The sequence below is a fragment of the Rissa tridactyla genome, chromosome 3 (assembly GCF_028500815.1).
Source record: "Rissa tridactyla isolate bRisTri1 chromosome 3, bRisTri1.patW.cur.20221130, whole genome shotgun sequence".
NCBI lineage: Eukaryota > Metazoa > Chordata > Aves > Charadriiformes > Laridae > Rissa > Rissa tridactyla.
In genome coordinates, this window is record NC_071468.1 from 17,889,403 (window position 1) to 17,916,549 (window position 27,147).

The 27,147-nt window shown below is 38.5% G+C and overlaps 1 protein-coding gene across 9 annotated transcripts in view; it reads right to left on the bottom strand.

Annotated features, from left to right (window-relative positions):
• Positions 1 to 27,147, bottom strand: part of MARK1 (microtubule affinity regulating kinase 1) — a 60,280-nt gene that overhangs the window by 20,791 nt on the left and 12,342 nt on the right. For 6 of the 9 annotated variants that reach the window (XM_054195829.1, XM_054195824.1, XM_054195825.1 and 3 more), the window contains exons 2-7: positions 15,497 to 15,700; positions 14,741 to 14,794; positions 6,711 to 6,759; positions 5,488 to 5,553; positions 4,391 to 4,461; positions 3,361 to 3,417 (exon numbers count right to left, since the gene is read on the bottom strand). In XM_054195829.1, the coding sequence (XP_054051804.1) occupies positions 3,361 to 3,417; positions 4,391 to 4,461; positions 5,488 to 5,553; positions 6,711 to 6,759; positions 14,741 to 14,794; positions 15,497 to 15,700 (501 nt within the window). Of the gene's footprint in view, positions 1 to 3,360; positions 3,418 to 4,390; positions 4,462 to 5,487; positions 5,554 to 6,129; positions 6,262 to 6,710; positions 6,760 to 14,740; positions 14,795 to 15,496; positions 15,701 to 24,531; positions 24,806 to 27,147 lie in introns of those variants that run through there. The other 3 variants (XM_054195832.1, XR_008465535.1, XM_054195831.1) reach the window with 3 other exon arrangements.

The following is a 27,147-nucleotide window of genomic DNA, read 5'->3' on the forward strand; positions in this document are numbered from 1 at the left end:
TCTTCTGCTTACAAGATGAAACGCTTCAAGCTATGCACTGTATCTTAGCATTCTGTACCAAAAAATTCTCTCCCCTTTATTATTAGTGTTTGCTTTAGCAATAACACCACCAAGGTGTTTAACACTCAAGTATTACACTGTATACGAAAAAACGCATGTATTACACATCTAAGAATCTTAATGCCTGTGCAGCAATCATCATGTGAACGCAATGCGTCACATATACATCGACGCAAATACTCAGGAACCTGCAGAGCCAGTAAACAGTATTTTATACTTAGTACCACAGGTAGGTCAGAAGATTTAAAGAGCAAGGTTGGAGAAATACTAATATGTTACTGGAAAAAAATAAAGTGCATTTCTCAAAATGCAAGGATGCTGTGCAAGGAGTGTGGCAGAACTGGGCGATGTTTACTCGTCTAACTGGGTCCTGGCTCCCGATCTGTGTATCGGCAACACAGGAGCAGCACCGAGCAGTGCAGGAATCCTTCTTTTTCAACAGAAGGACAAACATTAGCCAGAGCAGAGGATTCGTCTAATTACCAAACATCAGTTTTATAGCAAACACAGCCATTTCTCATTGGATGCTGCGCTCAGAATTGAGCCCAGAAAATTAAAAAATGTCTTAGTTCAGGACCAGAGAAGCAGCAATCAAGTTGTTAGTTGCTTTGATTTAAAAAGTAAACATGATTTTGTTTGAGTTTGTTTGTTGGTTTTGTTCTATTTTTAATAATTTCACTTGCACTCAATGAATGTAACAGGAGACAATTAACTACCAGTATATCCCGCCAATAGATGTGCAACAGAATTTAGCCTTTATCAGGAGTAAAATGCAACACATTTTTTACAAACTAACTATACGGGAAAATATTTTGTTTTCCCCATTCATGACCTGCAATCTCAGCTGGTTCCAGAGACTTCCAGAGACAGACTCACAGAGATATTTTCCAGATTTGACAGCCTTCTACATTACTGCACAAAGACTTCATTTTCCTTGTGGTGAAAACATTACTGTCAGTGCAGCTGCTCTGTGATTACAATAGTCCTCCTAGTTCAACAGTACTCTGCTACCCAAGTACCCCATGCTTTTAGGTTTCTTACTTCAAACAAAGGCACCAAAAAAGCCTTTTTAATATGCCACACAGAAAGACTATGCTCTTGGTTACACATTCAAAGCAAAAAGTATTAACAGCCACTGAAGAGGTAAGTTAAGTTCTGTGCATCACAGGATGAGCAAAGTTGGGAGTTGGTTATATCCCTTTCTATGCAAGCTGTTTATAATCACAGAGAAATAAAAGGATACAGTTTAAGTACCCACAGGCCTTGCACTCCCTCCTCTTCTGACAGAGTAGGCTGGACAAATTTGCATATTTTCTTACACGTCTTCCTGGTTTAATCTGAAGTAACTTATATTTGATGGAGTTTACCCTTTCTGTTACTAAAGCCAACAAAGGCTTATCAAAAATCTTCAAAGTGGTGCTAGACCTCTGCCTTGTGGTGCTAACAAACGTCAGTTGGTCAGCACGCTGATACCATGCAGAGAGTCAACAGAAGCAGATGGGAATGCAGACACAACTTTAAAGTTGCTTCTTCCTTCCCTGCAGCTCCATAAGAGTGAGACAGAGATGGCACATAACGTTTGGAAAGAAGAGACGAAGTGAGAACACCTCCTCAAAGCCACATATTTAGCCCTTTTTTTCTTTGGGGAATGTATTTTTCATTGGCTAGGCTGACTGGCTCTCAATCATACCTTACACCGAACTTTTCAAATGAGTCTAGCATAATTCCACCCAAGAGAAGACAGAGAGAAAAGCAAAGAAAGCAAATTCTTTTGGAGCCTGCCAGCCTCTGTTGCGAATAGGAAGGAGATGAGTAGCAGAGTACTTGTGACAGATGGTAAAGGGGATCCCGCGCGAATGCTGCGAAGCAGTTTTGTATAGTCCTGTGAGCAATGCAGTGAGCTGTACGCGCGCTACAGAGCTAAGAAATGAATGAGGGGTGGAGGCTGTAATAGGCTTTGTGAGAAGGAGCGATGTGCAGGATGATGAATAACTGCAGGGGTTAATGCAGTAAGACTCAGTAATATAGCTGGGCTGAGCAAGCCAGTGCCAGATAAGCACGAGAAGATGGCTGGCTCCCTCCTCCCAGCCAAGTATAGGGCTGAGACAACCAGTGAAAGCAGCTGGTTCAGCCAAGCCAGTGGGTCCCTAGGTGCAGCCTTCTGGAAAGCTCAACAACAGCGGCTGCAGTAAGCTTCAGGGAGCTTGACAAAACATTCATGGGCTCCAAACCACTGTGCAAGGTGCGGAGGAATTTTTTTAAAATCACGATTTCAATAAGATCCAGCCCTTTCCTTCCTTGCATTCTGACTTCAGAGTGTTGGCCAGGCACCTCCAACATCAGATGACAATGGTCCTGGGGCAGGGAGGACTCAGCAGAAAAGGATGTATTTATCCAGCACCATATGCACACGCAGGAGCTGGCAGATCGACAGGTATTAGAGAACAGATTTGTAAGAAAGAGGTTGACAGCATGCTGCAGTGTATTATAAGAAAGTTAAGACAAAAGATACTGGTGAAAAGAACCCGTAGGAATTATTCAACCTCAGCTTTTCACAAGTATTTAGATACAGTAGTAAAAAAGAACCTACACCAGTGTTTTCTTTGTAAACATACAAAGCCACCAAAGCAAGAGCACAAGCCAGCTTTTAAGCAGGTGAAGATCTTGTGTCCAAGTCCCATGATATCTAAACTTGGCACAAAGACAACTTCAGACTGAAGGCTTAGGTTGTACCTGCAATTGATGAACTCTTTAACATGGTCTGGTATGTTTATACAGACAGATTGCTAGAAAGCATCAAAAAAAGGAAGTTTGAATAATTTCCGTTTACCTTCGATTTATTTTTCTGCCTGAATTAAACACTAGAGTATAAACCAGAAGTTCAAATGGATTAAAAACCTATCATATTTCTTATGAATCACTAAGAAAAGACCATTTTATATATCTTGCAAAATATTTTAACTGAAAATATTTTAATTAAGTAGTGCTGGCTGGTATCATTGAACTTCTGCAACTTCAGTGTGTAGATATTTGCATGGCAGCAGATATAATTCTTTGGAGAGCATCTCTTTCTTAAAGCCATAACTGGAATAAAGTAAGACATGTTCTATTCTTGTCTCTCCCCTCTTCCAACAGGCAAGATGCATTACTTTTGTGCTTCAGAAAATTGAGAATAAAATACATGTGATAGTACCCTCATTCACATGTTTGAGGCATTCAGAGAGCGGTAAGGACAAAAATATAGAATGAAATTAAGTCTTTACTGTCAACAAGCAAAATGAAAAATAAGTAACAGCCTACCTTAAGATCACGATGAACTATGCATTTCTGATGACAGTACTGCACAGCAGATACAATCTGAAACATCAAGATCATCAGTGAAATATTTTATTTCAATCTCAGTATAAGTTTTCGTATATCATTTAGTAATTTTGGCTCCTGGTATGATTCAGTAGAACATAAGAAATTAATAAATAAAGCTTTCATTCTAGAAAATATTCATGTAAGTTTCATTAAAGCTCAAATACTAAAACTAAAAAAATCCCTAAAAGCAGCTAATTTTCTTATTAAAAGAAGTTTAGTTTGTACTCCTCAAAGTAATAGGAGAAACCTCTATTTCAAATGCAGATCACCCAACAGCAATAACTATAAAAGGAAATTACCCCATCCCCCAACCCGATAGCCAGATGTACCATCTCAGATTTTATCTTCTGAAATATTTGCAGCATATCTCTGCAATTCATCCTTGATGGAATAGTTCATTCAATATTTTCATCTACATCTTTCACAGAAGTATAACAAAAAACAAGTCTGAAACAGCAAGTTAAACGCAGATTCTTTACTTGTTAAGTATATACCTTAATTCTGAAAAATACCAAATTTTGTTTAATTATCTAATTAAAGCTTTTCACAAAAGATTAGGATGAGAAAGTTTGTAGTAAGAATATAAAAGCCTGTTACAGAATACCCTTCGTACAAAACAGTGTGACATGACACAGCAATACACGTCATCATATCAACATCTCCAGACAGAACATCTGTTAAATTCTGAAATATTCAGAAAAGGTTTGAAACCTCAAATGAGTCACAATAAAAAACGTGTCTCTTTGGAACATCCACTAAAAAAGAATGTAAAACAGTCTTACTATTTTTAGATAGTACGTAGGAAGCAGATATTTTTCTCTTCAGGGATTTTTTTCCACTCCAGCTTTAATAAACATTATTACAACAATGAATATTTTTTTAAAGTAAAAGAAGTAGGCTCACACTCATGTCTATCTGAAAACACCATAAATAGAAACAAAAGAAAGAATGAATGTTAATTTCATACCTGCCTGAATTTTGCACGAGCCTCTTTCTCTTTCATTCTTCCATGTGCAACTAGGTAGTCAAACACTTCTCCTGATCACGACAAGAACAAAACATCAGTCCTATTGCCCAAGTTTTATTTTTGACTGTCATGCACAGTCAAATCATGCTTGAAAAAATCACTCCTCTCCCTTTTACACCCCCGCCTCCCCAGCTTCTTGAAGGGAAAGGAAATAGAAGCAACCAGGAAAAATTCCTTTCTACTGTTTGCGTTGGATTTAATCTTTCAGACATGTAATAGTCAACACATATAAAAATGGAATCCTTCATACTAAGGCTTCTTCAACTTTTAAAATAAATTTACTTAAACAGTGAAACAAACAAAAAATTTACTTTAATCATGCAAAACATTCATATTGCATGTAAGACATACTGGAAAACAGGCAACTTGTTAGTACCAGGTTTGTTTTGCATATCTCTATCAGCTTCACTTAGCAGTATCTATATTCTTTCTGTTTTTTTCCTTCTTGTTCTCTTTCTAATAAAGCTGCTCAAATGCTTTTCAGATCCTCATCTTTGCACTGTCTGACTGACAGGCAGCCTTTCCTAGCTGGTCACAAGCCCTGTGCGGGATTCCCTTCCCACATTCAAACATTTCCCATTCAGATGCTGAGCAGCTTCTCAAGCAGGCACCCACTAACTATCTCACTACGATACTGCTGCTCGCCTTTCCCATGTTCCTTATTCCCGCCCCCTGGACCTGCCTCTTCAAGTGCTTCGTCACACATTTTCAAGATAAAATGAGGCACTGGTGCTTGCCTAAATGTAGCAGATAAATACTGAGTCAGGTTTTTGCCAGAATCAGCACCAGATTATCTCCCAGTATTCCACTGGAAACCTCAGAACGGTAAGTCCCCTCCAGCACAAACCTAATAGGTTACCTTACAGAATGTGATGCAAGCAAGAAAGTCTGCCCTGGGAGATCTGCTAGGACTGTTGTGAAGGCCAGATTGGAACAACCCATTAACCATAACATTCTTAAATTGTTCCTAAGCACGCAAGCGGCGTGGCTTTCCGTATTTCAGTTTATCCTTTAAGCAGAATTAAGAATCCACTTACCCCCGCTGGCATATTCCATTACCAAATACAATGTCTTTTCAGTTTCAATAACTTCAAATAATTTTACTGCAAGAAAAATGAATGAGAGAGAGATTGCAGCAAGGAGCAAAAGCACCACAAAATAATAAAAAAGTTATACTCATGAAGTGAGTATAATTTATGACCAGTAATAACACTAATCCATACGAGAACTTTATATCCTTTAGGTTAGCATTCTTTTGAGGGGAAAAAGGCAAAATTAATTTCTAAATCACAGTTGATAATAAAAGCATATTAATTCACAATTTTCTCAGAAGTTTATGCACACTGTACAAACAAGTTCATGCTTAGCAATTAGTGTTTAATTTGACACAGACATCTTTAAGATCATACAAACCTTTGTGTTTCACTAGAAAACTGCTCCCAGTTAGAAACCTGAGATTCCGACCAACTAAAAACCGAGTGGCTATCAGAAACATTAAGTCTGAAAGACTTTCCTCAACTTGTAACAGTAACCACTTATTTAAAGCAAACACACCCCGACCACCACCCCCAAGAAAACAAAAAAACAGCAGAAGCTGAGAAGGCTGGAAAAGCAACAAACAATTCAAGGGATGAGAAGGGAGCGCCTTGCATGTAGTAACTTGTACACCTCATCCGTACCTTGTATGCAACAAGCCCTCTGGCCGATTCAGGACCATTAACTGTCTCTGGAACAAGACTGTCCAGCCCTCCTCAGCCAGAAGAATTGTCATCACAAAGTAGGGCCCTGAAGCTGTGGGGTAGGTGAAAGAACTAAAGCAGAAAGCGAAAATTACATACTTCGTAATTCTAATTTTCTGAAAATATCAGTCAGAGGGAGTCTTTCCTAGACTGAACTAATGGAGTTTTGCTACTTTCACCTAAGAAACTCATGGTTTTTGGCCTCAAGAGTAATTCCAATGGAAGAGCAACACATGGAGTTGGGGCCCTCAAAAGACCGGAGCACTCAGCATCTCCGACTTTGTGTTAAGGTCTTCCTGGACTTGGCAGTTTACCTCCTTAGAGCAAAATTCTTTTTTCAAGCAGAGTCAATAAAGGAGGTGAGACAATGAAGCACTTACCGAATGCTCACTGTCCTATTATCTCAAAAAAGTTTAAGGAACAAAAGAATAGCAGTAAAGTGCATTCAAATAAAGCCAAAGAGAGTAAAATGTAAACAGTATAATAAAAAAAAAAAGTTTGCAGAAATGCAGGGCTCCTACCAATATTGGGATGATTCAGTATCTTCATTATTCGTACTTCTCGAAACAACTGTCAAGGAAGCAAGACAATTTTCTTAGAGTGGGCTTATTAGGGAAAAATTACGCAAGATATACAATTTTAGATGGCAAAAAGGAGCAGCATAAGCCACAGAAAATAGCATTAGCATAAAATATAGATAAATATAGCGCAGTGAACTCCAGAAAACGTAAACTAACATAATCTAACATCATATAAAAATAACCACTACCACCTACGTACCAAAAACAGACTAATTTTTAAGCTTTATACAAACAGACACAGGGAAGTTTTATAGCCCTTTCTGGAGATCCACACTGACCAAACCCAATGGATTATTCACACAAGTTTTTGTTCTCTCTCTGCTCCAATGTCTTTGGTGACTGGCAAGCTCAGCTAACTACCCTGAATGCATACAGAACTGTGGGTGCAAATACAAGCTGTAGTATGACAGAAGAGTCAAACACACAGATGTTAAAATGGAATGAGATACCAGGAATGCTGACATCCCCCAGCGCTGCCGCTCCACAAAGGTGGAGTGGGCGAGCTCACTTTTCTCACAACTACCAAAATTTACACTGGGCACAAACAGCGATGTCCCCTCTCCTCTCAGCAAGGCCTGAAGGTTTATGATTGATGGAAGTCTGCTTTCTGATCCTGAACCACATAATTAAAAACAACTGGACAAACTTATAGCCTTAAGTGTATATACTTAAGACAATGGTGGACTTAACATTTATTTATTTTTTTTAACCCAGAAACAAGAGGTCTCCATTGTTAAATTTCTGGCATTCATGGGTTTATTGATTAAATAAGAGGTGAAGCAAGACTAACCTAGGGCCTCAAAGGGAAGAAGGCAAAGGAAAGGAATCCAAAATGACTACATAGCTCTGTTATTCTATACTTGAGGCTGTCAATACTGATAAGCTTGCGCTGCTTTCCCTCACGTGAACAGCATAAGCCCATCGTCAAATCTATTTACTGTGCTGCATGCTCTTTAGTCCCATATTGGGCTGAAGTAGGACGCCGAAACGAAGGAAGAGAAGTTCACTGGCTTCGGTCTAATGCTTAGACATTTTTGAAACCTCTTAGCACTACAGTCCTCCTTATGGAGAAACTTGGCTCAACGCAGAAGCGTGTTGTTGCTGTTTTGCACGCCTGATGTCTCAGAGGACATCTCTCCCTCCATTTTCAAATTTAGTCCCATTTGTTCAGATGCTACCTTGGCTAAAGGGTACAATTATGCAATCCAGAGACTGAACACCTCCTCAGAGAGTAGCACTTTAGTGCCTATTTTATGATGGCTGAGGCTACAAGTTAAGAGAAATTAAAGTTCTTTTGTTTAGACAACACTGATGGTTTTTTACTCCATTTGTGCAACTTAATGATAACATTTCTAAAATTCTGCATTTATTCTACAAGTTAAGACTACAAAGCAACAACTTTTTGAAATTCAGCTTTTGATCAAGTAATATTATTGCAGTTCTGTATTTACATTATTTAAGTATTTCATGCTAGTTACTATCCACTTGCCATATAATTGCCATGAAAACAATTTCAGATGGAAGCAAAGATTATAAAAGCATTTCTCTGAGGAAACATGAACAGTCTGATGCAGTTTGCTTGTGTTCAAAGTGTAACACATGGATATGTAATACTATGCACTAGAATTAACTTTAGCAAATCTTGTTTCCTCAAAGTCAGTTATTCCCATGAAAAAACGTCATATCAAGCTGTTCTTAGTGCATTTTTTCTGTTTTTTTCTGAGTATTTGAATTTGTTGCACAAGAAAACGTTTCTCAGCTAAATCAATCTCAATTAGTCAGAAGCTAATAAATCTAAACCAATAGATGGTACGGCTTCAGAAGAGCTTCTAAGCAAGTATGTGGAAAAATGAAATTCCTGCCAGAAGACTGGAAAGATATTTCCTAACTTAACAGTATTAAAGCTGGTATAAAAGTTACAGCAATGAAGGCATGTCTTCATAAGCAGGATTAAAATATTTGACTTCTATAAATAAAATAATTTAGTATCTAGAAAAAAAGACCATTAAGAAACAATCTGACATGTAAAGTGAAGCACATAATAATTGCCAAAAAAAAGTGCATTATTCTGTTCAATATTCTCACAGGATTTTGAAGTTTACCAATTGGTTTAAGATTCAAATTGATTTTACAGTGACACGAAATTTTGTTCCACATTGTATGTAGTTTTTTCTTCCATAAAGAAAAGGCCTATTAGAAAACAGACATAAAAGTCTATTTTCCTCAGGACAGAACGTTACTGACCTGATGCAGATGCCTTGTTATGCGAAAGAAACATTTACTCGCTCTGGTTCTGAATAGAAGACATCACTGAGACCCAAAGTATGGGTGGCTTAGGTTTATTCCATACAAACACCAATAAATTTTTTTTACAACATCTTGTATTATATATATCCTGCTGAATAGACATTTTTCAGAAAACTGAAGCACATGTTGTCACACAAAAGCAGGTACACAGTCCTGGTAGTCACCATTAGTATATCAAGAGGAAGTAACTAGTCTCAACCTTTTGAAAGAAAGCAGCTATTCTAAGACAAATTCTAAAGGAATTCAAAGTCACAAGGTGAATCTGGGTATTTTCTTGCTGGTTAGTAGCTCTGAAGTGGGCTGCTTGTTTGTTTGGGGATGTTGACTCAAAGGCTCTTTTAATGTTGGTTGAAACGCGTTTGCATGCTTCGAGCAAGAACTGGACAAGGCTGAAGCAGCTTATGTTAGGTGATGCTCATCCACACAAATCACATCAAGCACAAGCTGAACGGAAACTGGCTATTTTATTTTCCAGACAGGATGGTGTCAGCCTCCCTGCAAACGTATGACAGCAGGGAAAGAGAGAAATCAGCAGAGTAAAGACTGAAAGAATAGTTGAAATCTTGGAATCTACCTGCTGACTAAATGGCTTGCTCTGAGAAAAGACTAAAAAAACCTCTAAGCGTATTCGCTACAAGGCTCCTCTCCCAACTGCCTGCCCACTACTGGAACTGCAGCACACAAGTTTGCCTTCTTCATGGGGAGCGCCTCGTTCCTCAGAGCTTGTGTTTTACAGCTGTTATTGGCTTCTGAGAAGTTTCCGGCAGTTGTTTCCCTGGCAACCCACATTTTCAGACATTTTTCTGAAGTAACTCAGGTATAGGCATCTTGCAAATTAGGCAGATGTAACTTACGTATTCCATAATACTGCTATGTAAGTCAAGCAGCTTTGCTAAAGCTGCTTGGCATGACAGATACCTTCCAACTCAGGAAGAAAGAAATGGTTTGAAAGGCTGAAAGAACAGAAATAATGGAACAGCACTGCATAGAGACCACAAACACAGGCATATTACACTTTGTGTTGTTCCTGACCCATACGGTCCAAGGGGACGTGTAAGGGTCTCTCAAATGAGGAGTGAGGACAAAGAGCAGGGAACGTTATTTCAATATAGGTGTTCAAAACAGCAGAGAGGGAGCAAGATGGAAACAGGGCAAATGGACTGTTCTCTGGAGTCCTGAAGTATATTCAGGATTTTATTTGGTGCAGTATAAATGCACATTTATACAAATGAAGAAAATGCCAACACTCACTCCTTCAATTTTCTCTCACAAGAGATAAACAATCTAGAAAAATCTCTGAACAATGGATAACACTTGGATAAAAGCATTAACAGTATTCAAGTATTAGAGTACATTCTTTTACATTGCAACTCTGCATTACATGGAGCGCTACTTTGGAATAAGCTCCCCCCACACACACACACTTTCCCCTTGCAGAAACATGCTGGTCATAAACACTACTTATGTCAATAACTATGTATTTACAAATATATCTTTAAACAGTAGCTACTACACCCCTCAATAATACCCAGGATACCTCTATTTGCTAAGGAAGAGATGTATTAAAGCAACAAGACCATAGGTATTTCCTACAAAGCCAAGTCTGGTAATTTTATAGAAATCTGGACAGAACAGTGAGATTAGTTCTGCTTTTGTGATGAGGCGAGCTGCAGGGTTATATAATGATCTATTTTACTGATAAAAAATAGAGCTTTCAGAACTCACACAGGTGTGTCTCTTCTTGAGCAGCAGTGCACTACTCTCTCACAAGGTGTAAGTGCTCCCTGACTTCTGTCCCCCCACCCTGCCACACATTTATAGGACTACTCTTCATTCTTAAAGTGCTAGCATTCAAAAAAGCTCTTGAACAAGCATCTCCTTGTTGCAAACGGGTTGTAGCCTCAATAGCTTCACTTATAGTAGAGGACAGCCTGCACCGTACTCAGTTCACGGAACTTGTACCTATGGAAAAGGCACAAGGCTTGAAAATTGGATTCCTGCTTTTCCAGTTTCGTATTTCAGGGCACAGACTGCAGAAAGTACAAAGATCTTCTGTCACACCATTGCTAACACTGCTACTTGCTGTCAGGTTGACATCTAGGTTTAAGATTTACTATTTTAAGTCACTACAGTCGAACTAAAAACCTTCAGTTAACCAAGACTTTTTGGTGGGTTTTTTTGTTTGTTTTGGGAGGGTTTTTTTGGTGGTTTTTTTTTTTTGGTTGGTTGGTTTTTTGGTTTTTGTTTGCTTTGAAAGACGTGCTTGACTGCTTCTCTAGTTTCTAAATCATTACTGAGAAGGGATGTTGCAAAAACCTGTAACTTTCAACAGGTAACATATTGAAATTGTTCAAAATCTTCTACTACTTCTTTACTTCTGTTCTGCTTTTCTTAAAAACAGAAAGAATCTAAGTTCAAGGCTTTACATATGTTTAAAGAATAAAAAGAAGCCCACTAATGCCTAAAAAGGGAAAAACTGAAATGCCACTTGCTAATCTAACCTATTCAGAAAAAAAAGCACCTTCTGCTTCACTGCCATTTTGCAGAAAAGGAACAGAATGCTACTTCAGAAACACCCCTACTGAAGCCAGTATGAGATGACACTTTCAACGTAGCAGACATGCAGAAAATAGAACAGCTATTTTGATATAATTTCTAGTTATGATGAAACCCAAATACTTACATTTGGGAACAAATTACAATCATGACAGTGGAAAAAGCTAAGTCAGTACCATATGTTACTATCAAGACAGCAAGTTCACAAAGAAGCCAGCTCTGTCTTCTAAACAGGTTCCCACTGAATAAGATGGGAACCACATACTGAACAAATTGAAAACAAAATAAGAGGCAGTGCCCTTAATTCAACTTCTATTTAAAGAGGTAGAGGTCCTGAAGCAAGAAATATAATGTAATTTAAGACTATCACACTGCATACACAAGGATACAAAATTAAGAATTCACAAATACTCATGTCATCTCCTAACACTGGATGGTTTAAATAACTATGTCTCCAAAGTACCCTGTCCATACTATACGGCATAAATAACATTGGAGAGTGGCTAAGAACAAACTAAACACTTCCTTTGCTTTCATACCCTTGACTAACTACAGACCCAGCTTGCGTGACACTTTCAGCAACTGAAGTATGTGCTCAAGTATCTCTGTTTACAAAACAGAACAGTGCAGGAGAGGCTATGATGCCTCAACTCATTTTACTTAATTAGGTCACTAGCAAGTACTACGGCAAAACCTACTTGGACTTGGTATCCCTTATAATATAGTGAATGGAAAGGGGATGCTTTTGTGAATGACCCTGTGCCTAAGACCAGTACATATGTCTTCTTTGATTAATAACAATCAATAGCGATTGAAGGCCTAAAAATTTTGCTGACCTGCGTACAATTTACCAGCTTGGAAGTTCTAGAGATTGTCCTCTCAACCACACTAATTTGAATGAGTTCAAACTCAGGAGTGGTATTTCTGTGGCAGTAACGTACTCCACTATTCCTTTAGAAACATTCATTAGAAAAGTGTCTGCTCCTATTAAAACAGCGCTATCACCACTTCCCATTCCCAGCATTACCTCCTGAAGAAAAAACTGACTACTTAACAGTCCTAGGTACAGTGTAAGTCTGATGACAAAATTATAAAAATTCACATTACAGTGATACTATATAGTACATAAAGAATCACAAACTTTATGTAATAGTTCACTGCAGAAATAAAAATAAAGATGACTGATTTCATAGAACAGAACAAAAACATTTTATTTACAATACATAAATGACTTATCAAGATACTAACAGAAGAAGTAATTCTAAGTGTGCTGATGAACCACCCTCCTACCGTTATGTGCTTTAAAAAACTACAGTTGCTTGAGTGACTGTGCAAAATCTGTGCTTAAGCTTACTTAAAAGCTTTCAGGGAATCAATATCCAGTTTCACTCAAAATTCTCAGGAAACCGTAGACATTTAGAGCTTCAAAACACAAGATCACTTTTTCTGAAAATTACAATCAGGATGTTACAAAGCAATATTTTATACCAACAAATTATCACACTTTTCAGTGTGATGAGTAGAAGATGCATGGGTTAAATATTTCCAGAAGTTATTGAAAAATAATAGAATTGTGTTTAAATCACTACATTTAACTTCTGTCCTTAGTTCTGTTATAAGCTGCTTCTAACTGTACCTAAAAATGTTTCTCTTGTTATCAGCTTCCCACTCAAAAAACAAAGAGCAACGCACTATTACACAAGTATTTTGCTTATTACTTGTGCAGTGTGACAGCATCTTTTGTAGGCTATGACAGTTTCATTTATACTTGGAATGATTTATTGAATTATTGAATATTTTTGTGTGAGATACAGCTTATTTCTCATTAAAGCAATTATCCCAGAAGTAAGGTTTTTATGCTTAGTTTTCCAGAAAGTTAATATTTTTTTACCCTCTCATTGCTCAACAGTGAGACAAACTCCTGCAACTCCCCAAGAGTAAACACCAAGCTAGGTAGGAAATGAGCTATGTGAACAGCACAGGATTTCCCCAATATGCTCTATCACGTGCTGCCTCTGTGGGTCCCTCTTCACTAGCTCAAATATTACCAGGGAGATCTGCTTAATATAGGATACAGGACTTAAGGATAGCAAAGCTTTTGCATGGACTCTGCACAGCAGGTTGAATTAAAAAACAAAACAAACCAATCTGAAGAAAAAACACTACAGAAGAGAAATCAAAGCAAAGCAATCAAAGAATGAAATTAAATCAAAGAAAAAAGAAATTAAAGCAAAGTTGTTTGTAACTCCCTATAACCAAAGTTACACAATAAAATACATGTAACAGCAGCCGGAGACAAAAAAAACCCCACAGCAATAAGCCCTAGCCTCTTTCTCTCATCCTACAGCTACAGACAACAGCGGTCTAGTATTTGTAAACAGAAGATATCCCGAATTTTTATAATGGGCAACCTCCAGTAGGACATTACATTTCTGTGCTTCAGCCAAAACCAAACATATGCATAGTTAAATAGTAAAAAACCCCAAACCAAACAAAGAACCCAGGGTTTTGTTAAAACACTTCTCACAATGGTTATGAAGGACTTCTGAATTTCTATCTATAGGCACAAACAAACAAGAATGTTCTGATTACACTCAGACATTTTGTCAATTCTATAAACAAAAAGTAATTTTCACAGGTCCCTGGAGTTTAACAAATATTGTATTAAATTTGAAAGAACATAAAAACAAAGGTAAAAAAACAACATTAAACCCATAAAAACTGGCACTCTCGTAAGTCCACAAAACCCAATTACTACATTAAAGAAAAATACTATCCTGTACAGCATTATGTCTTGATTTAGTATGTAGACAAACTGCTTGTGTACCTAATTAGATACAAATGCTCTTGTCAACAACGAGGAAAGCTGGAGGAAGAAGGAAGAGCAAAGAAGCAATGCTGATACAGGAACCACATGAAGTAACTGCCCTCAGACAAATTGCACATGCACATTATAGCAAAAGCAGTAAAATATCACTGTCTTCCAAGGTCGTACATACACAAAGAAGTTTTTGATCAAGATAAAGGCACTCCATATTTTTGTTAAGTAAATAAAAGATCACAGTTCAACTGTTTATAGAATTTTAGATATTATGGTGTATTCTTACCTTTTGCAGACTAGTAGGATTTAGCTGGGTTTTATCTATTATTTTCACAGCAACCTTGGGAAAAAACAATCAACCATGGATTATTAAACTCAGAAAAACATTTGAAGAAAAATGTATCGCATCTCTGTGAGCAAAAGCACAGATATGCCTAAAAGACATGCATATACGTCTGCTTTTATGCATTTCACCAAGCAAAATTTCTGCCCTATTAGGATCTACCAGCAGGAGCTCAGAAATTTGCCACCAGACGGTACCACCAAGGAATCAGTTTTGTACTTCTGTCAGTGTTTGGACAGAACAATGTTATCCTGTCCACTCCAAAACCAGGCCCTTCAAACATAAGATCTATCTATCAATAGATTTTAATATCAAGGATCTATCTGTCTAACAACAGATTATCATTACCAATGAAATCTATCTGTCAATAGATTTCTCTTCAGTTTTGCAAATGCTTGGGGAGGAATTGACCCTGTCCCAGGGCCCAGAGATGCAACAAAGTTTTGATCTCTTCACCAAGAAGTTACATTTTATAAAAGGGGGTGAGTGGTTAGAAGGACAAAGCTTGGGCCCCTCCTCAGGTAACTTTTCTTATATCCTGAAGCAGCCTCTCTGCGTTTTCCTTTACGATGTCAAAAAAATGTGTTTTTTCTATTCAGAAGAGAAAGGTAAAATAATAGCAGAAATACTTATTATAAAGAGAATATAAAACACTGTTGGCCTTTTTTTTTTTTTTCTCTTCTTTCTTTAAAGGCTTACCTCTCTTCCAGTAAGCACATGTCTTGCCAGTTTCACTTTGGCAAAATTTCCTTTTCCTATTGTTTTCAGTAAGCGATAATTTCCAATGTGAGGGTGCTCTTCATTGGTAGACGTAATGGAGTTTCTACATCGGGGGATGTTTTGTCTGCTACTTGACTTGATAGGCTGGACATGTGGTTCAGTGTATCCATCCACAGAGGTATGCTGGAAGACAGATAAAATAGTTGGGAATTTAGCTACTTGGGTTTTAGACAGTTGCAGCAAAACAGACTAAAAGCTCAAAAAGGTGTAGAGGGGAGTAATTTATTTACTTTTACAAGCATAACTGATAATTTTGGATGGTAGCTTAAGCAGAACACGCGGTCTTTGGGCAGAGTTTGACGCACGCCTCAAGAAAAACGTCTGCAGAAACATTTTACCAGCTCCAAAAGTAAAACTAGAGACACCTAGGCAGTAATCAACAAACCATTATAGACTTTTTTTGCCAGACTACACACTATACTACTATGTTTCAAATAAACTTGTCTAATCATAAACAAATTTAGTCTTTTAAAAATACCCAGTACAAAAAATGTTTGTATTTTGGCATATTTGGAAACAAGGTTTCACTCAATTATTCATCTCAAATAACACTATGAGAGAAATATTTTACCATGTAAGTTTTGTTCCCCAAACCTGTTTGCAATTTTTTGTAAGTCACAGAAGTTCTCATTCAAGTAATGAACAATCTATATCATGACTTCAAAATAATCTATTCTTAAAAAGAAAACCCTATGCTATCTCATAAATATATTTTAAAATTCAAAAATTCTGAAGAACTAAAAGGATGTTATTTTTAATGCATGCCAACACATCATCCCACATGAAATGTTAGTCACTGAAATCTGCAGTGCTTCTGTCCTCTTCAGCTTCCCAGTATATAAGGGGCAAGATACAGATGGGGCTTGGAAGCGTTCCAAGGAGAAAACAAAATATCAGAAGATGTCAAAGGGGTGTTAAATGTTTCAGTATTTCAAATGCTTTCTAACATTAGTGGCAGATAGGTACAAATGTTGCTAAGCATAAAGCGGCAACCAAACTCAAGACACCTTAGTATTTTCCCCTGATTCACTGTTTCAATCAAAAAGTGGATCTCTGTATCTTTGCACAGAGCACTAACGGAGCCTGCTTCTTTACAGACCAAAGGTTTCTAGATCTTTGACCTTAAGCTGAAAGCTGAGCGAGAAGGCAGAGAGAGGTTTCACTGTTTCTCCCAATACCCAACCGAAGTTGGTCTATACTGATCTCACCTGTCATTCCTTATACACGTAATTATTTTCTTATACAAAATGGAATTTAAAGCAGTGCTTCCAACTTCATTGTGCATTATTATAGACTGAAGTCAATCCCCTCCTGTAAACACCCAGGCTTTACAGACAGTCCCACTGAGACAAGCAGAGTTATTTTGGGACATAAGCACTAGTAGAATTGGGAAAACTAGCAAACAGCTGCAACAGAACCGGAAAAAAACAAGGAGTATACCACAACCAGAACGTTCTTCCCAAATGTAGCACAACTCTGCTTACATCACCTCCAGCATTATTAATTATTCACTATGGCCAGGAGAACGGTCCTAAATATAATTTTCTGTTTGTCTTTTCATTACCCAAGTCTCTCTGCAAAATACTACTTTACCCCCACTGCTAAACCTTTTTCCAAATTACTGCAGAACCAAGCAAGCCAGGCACGTTTAGATTCTGTATATCGGACAAACTTATTCAACCATGAAATAACACGCTAGCAATAGTATTTATCCTTTAGAAGCAGATAATTAAAATACTTTCTGTGGACTTGGAAAGAGAGGATCAGAAGGACAGCTCCAGGCAAAGAGGCTTTGAAACATTCCTTCAACATTGGACACTAGTCCTACATGTGATAAACCAGAGCCCAAATAAAAGTCTTGCCCAAGAGAACACCCTGACAGGATCAGCATTTATATGGTGGTAATAATAAATATTATAGCTGTACCTAGAACCCTAACCAGAGCTACAGCACTATGCTACACAAGCAAGGTTTAAAAGTCTTGGAGCCTATATATACACACACAATTAGATCTTCACTGCTTGAAATACAATGCCTACCAGAAGCATTAGCAACCCTAATATCAATTGCCAATTTCGTATGCTTCATAGGATTAGCCTACTTCCAGTAGATACCGGAAGGGATCTTTTAGATAAACAGCTGGATAGACAAGCAAAATCAATGCCATAGGCAAAGTGAAAGATGGCTTCACAGCATAGATCATTTTAATGCAGATTTAACAGGGAAAGCAGTTATTTAATTGTAATGACAATATAACACAGAAGCAAATCTGAAAAGGGAAAAAAAAAAGTAGCAAGGTGCATGGTAATGACAATTCTGTATTTTGGTCTTTTTGTGACAGGAAAAACTAAGCCTCTCTGGATAGCTTCTTAATTTCTTAATTACTCCCTCTTAGAGAGACTACCTTCAGAGTCAACTATTCTCCCCAGCTATGCCCAAGGATGACAGGAAACATGCACAAAGAAGGTCAAGTTTCTTAGTTTGTGAGCCATATATATATATATATACACACACACATACATACATACATAAAAATAACTTCTGAATTTGAACAGCACTGAATGAAATTCGAATTAGTCTTCTTAAGTCTTGCAATAGGCCTATCTTTTGCACATGAACAGCTTGCCATTGTTGGAAAGTAGAGAGGAATTTAAACTAGAAACTCATCAACTTCTAGAAATCAGCATTCATTGAAACTGAAACATAACAAGGTTAAAACGTTGGGAAAAAAATTATCAAGTTAGGTCAAATAATGGTATTCCAGAGATTATTTCCAAACAATGCTAAAGCTGAATTCCACAGAAGCATGCAATATCCACACTGTCTAGAAAGACAGGCTACGTAGTTTAAGATCTTTCTGGTCCATTACAATACATTCATTCATTATGCATCAGCTACTATGTGGCTATTTAAAAATGCCATTTCAGAAGAACAATCTCTAAATTCTGAGAAATTTTTCAGGGTGCTGGAAACAAGCGGGCTGTAAAAACCACCACCCTCCTTGAAGTTCACTGCCATCTAAAAACAATTCCAGCTAACCACCTGCATTTCTTACACTAGATTTTAATTAGGGATTCTGATATTTCTCTTAAAAATTATAGTATAATAATATTATATATAGTTATATTATTTTAATATACATATAATTTAGTGGGAAACACTACCTTACTACTACTTCATAAACATGACCCCCTGTATGTTCAGTTTACGTCAGTGTTAAAATGTCTAGAAAGCAATACAAAATTAGATGTTTCTGAAAATAAAATGAGATTTTAAACAAAAAGGTGCAGCAGCAACAAAAGTTTAGAGCTGAAACAGTACATTAGAGCAGCCATTTAAGTATTTTGCACATTAGTCAAGTATTTAAAAAACAAACAAGAAAAACCCCATACAAAACAAAATTCACCACCTTTTCAGAAATCTCAAAAAAGTAATTCTAGCACTCAATTTTATATTGTGACTGAAGAGAGCTCAGTTAACACTTATTACTCCTAGATGGGTTTGTTTCTGACATGTTTCATGAGAGTTATTACAGCAAGTCAATGGCACTGAAAATCACAAGAGAGTTAACCTGACCCATTGCTTCCCCAAGACTCAAAGCTATCATTTTCTGTGTTTACCCAAGGCAACTTTGCAAAAACAACATGACATGATGCCCAGACACATTATCTTTGAGAAAGTGCAGAAGAACTAACCCCACCAAGTAGACACAAAGCGTGTGCTCCACTATTTCGCTTATTCAGCGTCCTTTAGCCACTTGGGGTAGTATTCTCACAGACTGTACACTGTAATTAAACTTACATCATTACATATATGTATGCTCTTACAGCTTAGTCTTAAAAAATGCCCAGAACTACTCTGGCCACCAAACCACAGTCTTTCTCAAACAACACTGAAGGCCTCTATAGTCCCTCTGAGTAAAGGGGTAACTTCGACACATCGATCTGCCTACAGATACACCTTGCTTGATTAAACAAACATCTTAGTCCTGAATTTCCCCCTTCTTAAATTACTGGCAAGGCAAATTCCTTGGTACATGGAAGCAAAGTATGCACATGCGGTGCTAGAAAAGGCACATCATCACACTTCCTCTCTCAATATTATCTCCTGTTGCGAACTTAAGTTTCTTGCAGCCAGTTTTAATATTCATAACTGCAAACATTTTCAAGCATGTGCCATACACATGAGCATTTGTAACAGCTGTCATATTTTGCAAAGTAATCAAAATAGCTGGCCCAGACAGAGGGCGTCTGAAGGGTTTAGAAGACCATCTTCTAAATGGCTCTGATCTGCAACAGCTTTGATTCACAATACAGGGGAAGGAAAGGGGAGAAAGATGAGAAATAGTGTCCTAGCTGCTTCCACGTTTTAACTGCTTGCTGCCTGTAACTATTCCTTTAGGAGCTTCTAGCAGACCACTCAAGCAAGTTCTTTTCTTTTGCTGAAGTAACAGTCAAACTAAACTAGAAGAGTCCAATTTTTTGAAAGATCTTGGTAAACCTCGAGGTAGAAACCAAGAGAGATGTTCAGATCAGCTTGTTCTGCATCACATATCAAGAGTGCCCAGAGGTCCAGGTTTACAGGTATGAAGCGTGGTGCAACTCTGAACCGCATATGATAGTACCTGATCCACCAGGTAGTGCCAAAGAGGATTCACTCCTCTTCCATGTAAACCTCACATCTGCACAAAACCGCAGCTTACTCTTGCCACACATACCCGTCACATCATACTAAAATTAGTAAAGCACCTCTGATCTCAATCCAAACGTTAAGAGAGCGCTATCTACTCTAGCCTTCCTTACCTCTCAGACATGTACGAAAGTGCTGTCGGGGGGCAATTAAAAAAACTGAATGTGTGTACATGATTCTTTTAATGATTTCTTATCTGCAATTAAACACATACCAGATTGTGCATGCATGACAGAAATTTTATTACAAAAAATCCAAATATTTAAGGTGATCAACCTACTCTACTAGAATGGAATAGTATGCAGGACTCTGCTCAAAAAAACCTCCCAAAACCCAAACAAACAAAAACCCCAGTGAGGGAAATGGAAAATGTATACACAGATTTCAAATTGGATACCAAGATCAATGCATGGCAGAGGCAGAAGAGAATCAGACAAAATTGTGAAAAGTTTGTCTTTAACTTGTACCCAACCCTGAGCCTGCTCACACAGGCTTTCCAGATGTGCACAAAGAAAATAATCAAAAACAGTCATGTGCATCTTTCTGTTTATATCAGATTTACATAATACATAGAATTCCAAGCATGAACTTTCGAAAGAGCGCAAAGCTCTCAGCAAGAAGAAACAATACTTTTGAATAAAGCTGGCCTCAGTCAAGCATATGGAAACATTTTCATTAACTGATGCTGTAACTCCAAAAAGCACTATATATATTTTTAAAAAAAATAAAAAATATCCAAGCTATAAGCATGGAGCTCAATATATACTATCAAGTGAAATACTAAACAAAATTACTTCCCCTTACTCTTTTTTGTATCTCTTTCCTTTTCTCCCCAATCATAATATTCTGCATTTAAAAAAAAAAAAAACCACCAAACTTCAAAGCTAATGGTAAAATATTTCTATTGCAAGATGAAGTACAATCCCTTAATGTTAATACATAGTAAAGATGCCTTTCTAAAAGCATACAAATATGCTGGCGGTAGGTAAACTTATGTGTAGCATTGAGTAAATCTTACCCCCTGCTTGTTACTATGGTGTCTAAGCCCCTTAGAAGTTTTGGTGGGTTTTTTTGTTTTGTTTGTGGTTTTTGTTTGTTTGTTTCTGTTTTACATGCCCAACATAGCTTTGTGAGACATAGCAGAAACATGTTTGCCAACTTCAAGACAGAATTGTTTTTCTAATCACAAACTACACAGGATGCAATGTTTACAGCTCCCTACTTAAAGCAATCTAGGATAGACAAGAGAGCACCATTTACCAGTGCAGCACCATCCACAGCTAACCGATGGCTTTCAAGCTTCATACACCAAGTACTTGTAATTTTCATACGGTGACACTAACCTGTCACAAATCCTGTCCGTGTTATAGTAACCTTGCTCCCATTTTTTAATTTTGTTTGTTTTAAACACAACATTTATGCCATATGGAAGGGTGAAGCTCACTAACACATTGAATCACAGATACGTTTTATTTAAATGATAAAAAAAAAATACCACGCGCTGGTCCTCCCCTGAAAAGTCAGTCAAAACATTTCAGAAAAACAAATACCATCATAGCATTAAATCAGGTCTTGTAACCCGAACTCAGCTAATATGCTTCCTCCTCTCCCTGGGCCTGAAGCCCTCAGCCCAGCCAGGCAGGCAGGTGCAGCAGAACAGGACCTTCCTGCCTTTGTTCCATTTCACTCAGAATTGGCACAGCTATTTCAACCTGGCATTTTCCTTCCTGACTCATCCCAAACACACAAACAAGATTTTCCAGGGCTAATTCAGTACAGTCGGCCCATATCATCTCCACTAATTGCTACAACAAAACTGAAGCCTCCCTGTAGCCTCAGTGAAAACTGAGACAAGTCAGCTAAAAGCTGCTGCAGTAAGCCACAGGTGGAACCGAGGGGAAGAAAAAGAAAAAAAAGGAAAAAAGGGAGTTTTTCCTAAAATCCTATTATGTTTACTCATTTTTATTTTGTCATTTGGTATAGTACTAGAAGCTACAGTCATCCCTAGCAAGCAGAAGAGTAAAACATTTCCTGTCTTGTCAAAATAAAATGGTTTAACGTCCCTCACCCATGAAACCTAACAAAATCCTGCGTTTTTGAAGAAAAGCACTTGTGGGGGAGGAAGGAGAAAAGCTGCAGCCTCCTGGACACATGTAAACACTGCCGCTCACACAGAGAGAGTTCTTTCAACATTTCTTGCTAGCCATTGCTCTTCCCTCAGGAGGTGATCAGTTTAACCGCGCCAGCCTTTTTTGACTTATTTCATGAGATCTTCAAACCTGTCAGCACAGAGGTCCCAGCAAGCATTCCCAGCTCACCCAGGAGATCCTGCTAGCACCCGGAGACACAGGCAGCTATGGGGCACCACTGCTGAATGCCACAGCACTCACAGTTTGCTCAAAAACCCTCAGTAAAACAAAAAGAAAACGAAATGCTAATGTTGATCGTTAATTGAACCAACCAAACAAGAACAGGAACACACCGAACACACCCAGAAAGCGAAACTTCTGGCAAAGGAAACTGGCAGGAGTTTTTATTGCACTTATAAATGATGCAGCCAGGTCATTTTTCAACTGGCCTGATGAAAGGCAGGAGAAGAGAGACATGAAACAACTTACGGTTCAGAATCATGTCAAGCACATGGAGCTTCTCAAACATTTGCAGGAGTACAAGAAGTGGAAAATGCTTTAATATCAAACTTCAAAACTTAAGGGAAAGAGCTGTTTCTACAATCTGGAAACCCAAGGCCTGCCTCCAGACAAGGAAAACAGCAGCAAGAGGCAAGGTTTACTCACAAAAGAGAGACCAGATTACAGCGCTAAGCGTCTCTGATACTCACGATCAAACAACCAGTCTTCTGGGCCAGATGAGGTTTCTTCTACAGAAGAAAAGCATACATGCAGCTAATTGGGACCAGGCTCTGAATCTCAACTCATTCTTTCTGTCAAAGTTTATGAAATGGGATTTTTTTCCTTGCCCACTGCATACTTAAAACAACTCTGGAAGAGTCCACATGTGGCATGACGGCTGCTGAAGCCAACCCAATGCTGCTGACATGCTCACACCCACTTACAGCCACACCACCACTGGGACAGGCAGCCAAGCCAGACAAAACCCAGCAACTCTTCTGCCAGGGTAACCTCCAGCTCCTTGAGTATGCAGACCTCCAGACAGTTTCCCAAGCATCAGCGCAGGCCCGAGGAGGACAGGGAAAGCCCAGTAGCACAAAGATGGGGCCACATCAGCTCTATGTTAAGCTTTCATGGAACCACACTGTCAGGACAGGAACAACATGGAAAAGAAAATTGAGCACACCGCTTTTCTTGGTAATCCAGAGGCAAATCGACACCAGTAGTGAAACTTAAACTAGGAGATACTTATTCCCATTCCACAACAAGGTAAAAAAACAGAAGGACTGGGAAAAAAAAAAAAAAAACAAAACCAAAAAAACCAACAACCAACCAACCAAAAAAAAACCCCAACAAAAAAAACCCAACCAACTCAAACCAAAGAAATCCCACAAACAAGTAAGTAGACTTGCTTATTTGTGTTGTTTACCTGCACAGGTGTGTGAAACAGAAGAGCACACAAATGCGACCTTAAGAAGCTACCCTTTAGGAGTGACATGCATGGGGAAAGCACTCTTAACATTTCTGTTACATAAAAGAGAAAATTAAGTTACTCCTTTAGCAAGCCGGACAGCATTTCTAAAGTCTTTACATCCCCATTACTGGATCCATCCAATGGATCCAATGATGAATCCATCAAGAAAGATCACCATCTTATTTTGAAGACTATTTTACCCCAAGGTCTTATTAACTTTCTGAAGTAAAAGCCTGCTTCTAAAAAGTGATGAGATGACCAATTAAAATATCCAACCTGATAGCAATACACACTAATTGATGCACACATGTCCTAGAAAAGAAACCGTAGGGCAGTGCAGGACTCTGATGTTTGAGGATCATGTCAAGTTATGTTTCAAATGAAGTTATGCAATATTCAGAAGGATTTTCCAATATTCCTTTGACATATAGCTTTTATGGACCTTTACAGATCTAAAGGGTATGCAGCCTCATCTTAATATTTCCCTTCGTACAATACAGTACATAGAACACAAATGTATCTAAAAGTAGTTGAACAACCAGTTAATTTTGAGAATTAGAATAGGAAAAAAATGCATGGCCCTACAGCAGATTAACAGGCCGTATCTCATGCCCTTCCACAGGAGCTGCAGCCCTGGAAGGGGGCAGGGAATTCTTCCTGACTTGTAAAGCACATTCATGGCCTCTTACACTAGAGCATACTGGCTTAGTTTCTTCAACTTGAAGGCTTAATAATATTTTCTGGTCCACCTCTCTGCAGCAAGGGCCTTCTGATGTCATTAACAAGTCTTGCCTCAGAAGACTGAAGTGCAGAGTGTCTACTGGACCCCATCTGCCAAGGAGATGCAGTTTTAGTATTTAAACCAGGATATAATCAGACTCAGCATTCTGCAGACATATTTTTTTCATAAGCATTGATACAAAATTTGACTTTTAGAAGTAACACATATTTTGGCACAGGAAAACCAACCACCTTCCTAAGAGAAGGAAGCACCTTAAGACGGTGTAGGATACTGCTACCAACGAGCCTGCACACAAGCAGCATTCAGTTACAATGATTTTGTCTACCAAGAACAGCCTAGCAGAGTCTGATCTGATGGTAGGAGCTGCAGATAAAGTTTTAAGGACCCCACCAAAATTAGTCGAGCTTCTGAAAGCATAAACCATATTTTACATACAGAGCAAGATTATGATGATGTATCCAAGCCAGCCGGTACAGTGGAATATGGTGAACTCAAAGCAAAAAAAACCAAAGCAAAATGAAGACAGTCTTCTGCTGAGTGTTCTCTGCCCTGTTTTTCATGTTAAGTGTTAATTAACAGATCAAATAAAACGTCCTCAGCTGGGCTGTAGCAACTATTTACCTTTACGTGGATAATGCTACACCAGATTTCAACTTCGCAAATATATTCCCAACGTTGCACAGATTTATGCTTAACTTCAAGCTGTCCAAACACTGTATGCCCCTTGGACCAGCTCATATCTTATGATCAAAGAGTGCGCTCTACGCAGAGCTCAGACTACAATCTCCTCGGAGCCCCTTGTTTCTAAACTCATGCAACCATCTATTTTAACCTTTGGGCTTCAATTATTTATGATCACAAACTACCATAACTTAGCACTTCAGAAATATATGCTACTAGGAAACAAAACTGAAAAAAGGCCGGGGGGGGGGGGGGGGTGCGTGGAAGCAAACAGCAGCAATATTCCTCAAATATTTTGCGAAGTATGTAATAGAGCTAGAAAAAAATAGTTCTTTATATGCTTTAAACTGGTAGATGCAGTAATACAGTAGATAATGAATACTGACAATCACACGCACGCAGATACCTGTCAATGTACTGAATTCAAACCATAAACAGAAATCATGTGTGAGTATAGCTGAGATGTAAAAGCCGAGCACAAGAAAAAGAATGAACATAACAAATGAAACGGTCCACGTTACATAAGTGAGCAAAGGAAGTGAAAGAAAAATATCACAGGATGTAAAGGAAATATTAAAAACAATAGATGCTGGGTTTACCCAGCCCATTAAAATAAAAAGGTAAGAAAGTATGGAAGAAATAATGTGCCTCTATATATATGGATAAAGCTTAATACAAGCCAAAGAATCTACAATTAAAGGGCTGAACAAAAACTACTATGTATTCAAAGTGAATACAGTCATTAAAACAGGCAGCCAATCCAACAGAAAGAAGAAAAGGTACAAAAAAAAAAAAACGTATGACTTTCTCTATTGAGCCCTTGACAGTCAGTGGCTGAGGAATCCCAGATCCCCAGCTATGGTCTTCAGACAGTACCCCAGCCTGCAAGCTGTCAGCGTCAGGCATTTCCAGACTGCTTTATTTAGATGGTGAGATACAGCAAATAACCAGTAGCGGCAATGGCGGTCTCCAGCCCACCATTAGTAGTGGTGACTCTTGGTTCTGTCCTGAGCTGGACATTGAAACAGTTTGGATAATGCTAGAGTAACACGTCTTACAGTCTGGAAATCCCCAATTGAGGTGGCTTACCTAATCAGATGCTGTCTCATATTAAAACAGGAATTAATTTGATTCAGTTTTACAGAAGGGAAAGTCAGGAAAGCAGAGAAGTCATGGGAACCCGAGGACAATGTCAGCAAGTGACAGGGACTATCAATCTCCCTACCAGCAAATGGGAATCCATCCTCAAAACCTTACAGGGGAGTCATCCTTATGCAGATTTCAAACGGACATCACTGAATTATTCCAAATCTTAGGATGGGTCAGACAGCATAGTTATGTTCTGTCTTCTACCAACAGCCTGGCAAGGGTCCCTCTCCCACCCACAGTCCTAAGATGCTCCTTACCTCTTAAGAGATGAAGAGAGCCACAGCACTGTAGGAGAGATGATGACGTACCACATGCTCATAGAACGGTTTGGGTTGGAAGGGACCTTGAAGATCATCTAGTTCCAACCCCTCTGCCCTGGGCAGGGACACCTCCCACCAGACCAGGCTGCTCAAATCCCCATCCAGCCTGGCCTTGAACACCTCCAGGGATGGGGCAGCCACAGCTTCTCTGGGCAACCTGGGCCAGTGTCTCACCACCCTCAGAGCAAACAATTTCTTCCTAATATCTAATCTAAATCTCCCCTCTTTCAGTTTAAAACTGTTACCCCTCGTAGTTACTCACTACACTCCCTGACAAGTAGTCTCTCCCTATCTTTCCTGTAGGCCCCCTTTAAGTACTGAAAGGCTGCTACAAGGTCTCCCCAGAGCCTTCTTTTCTCCAAGCTGAATAACCCCAACTCTCTCAG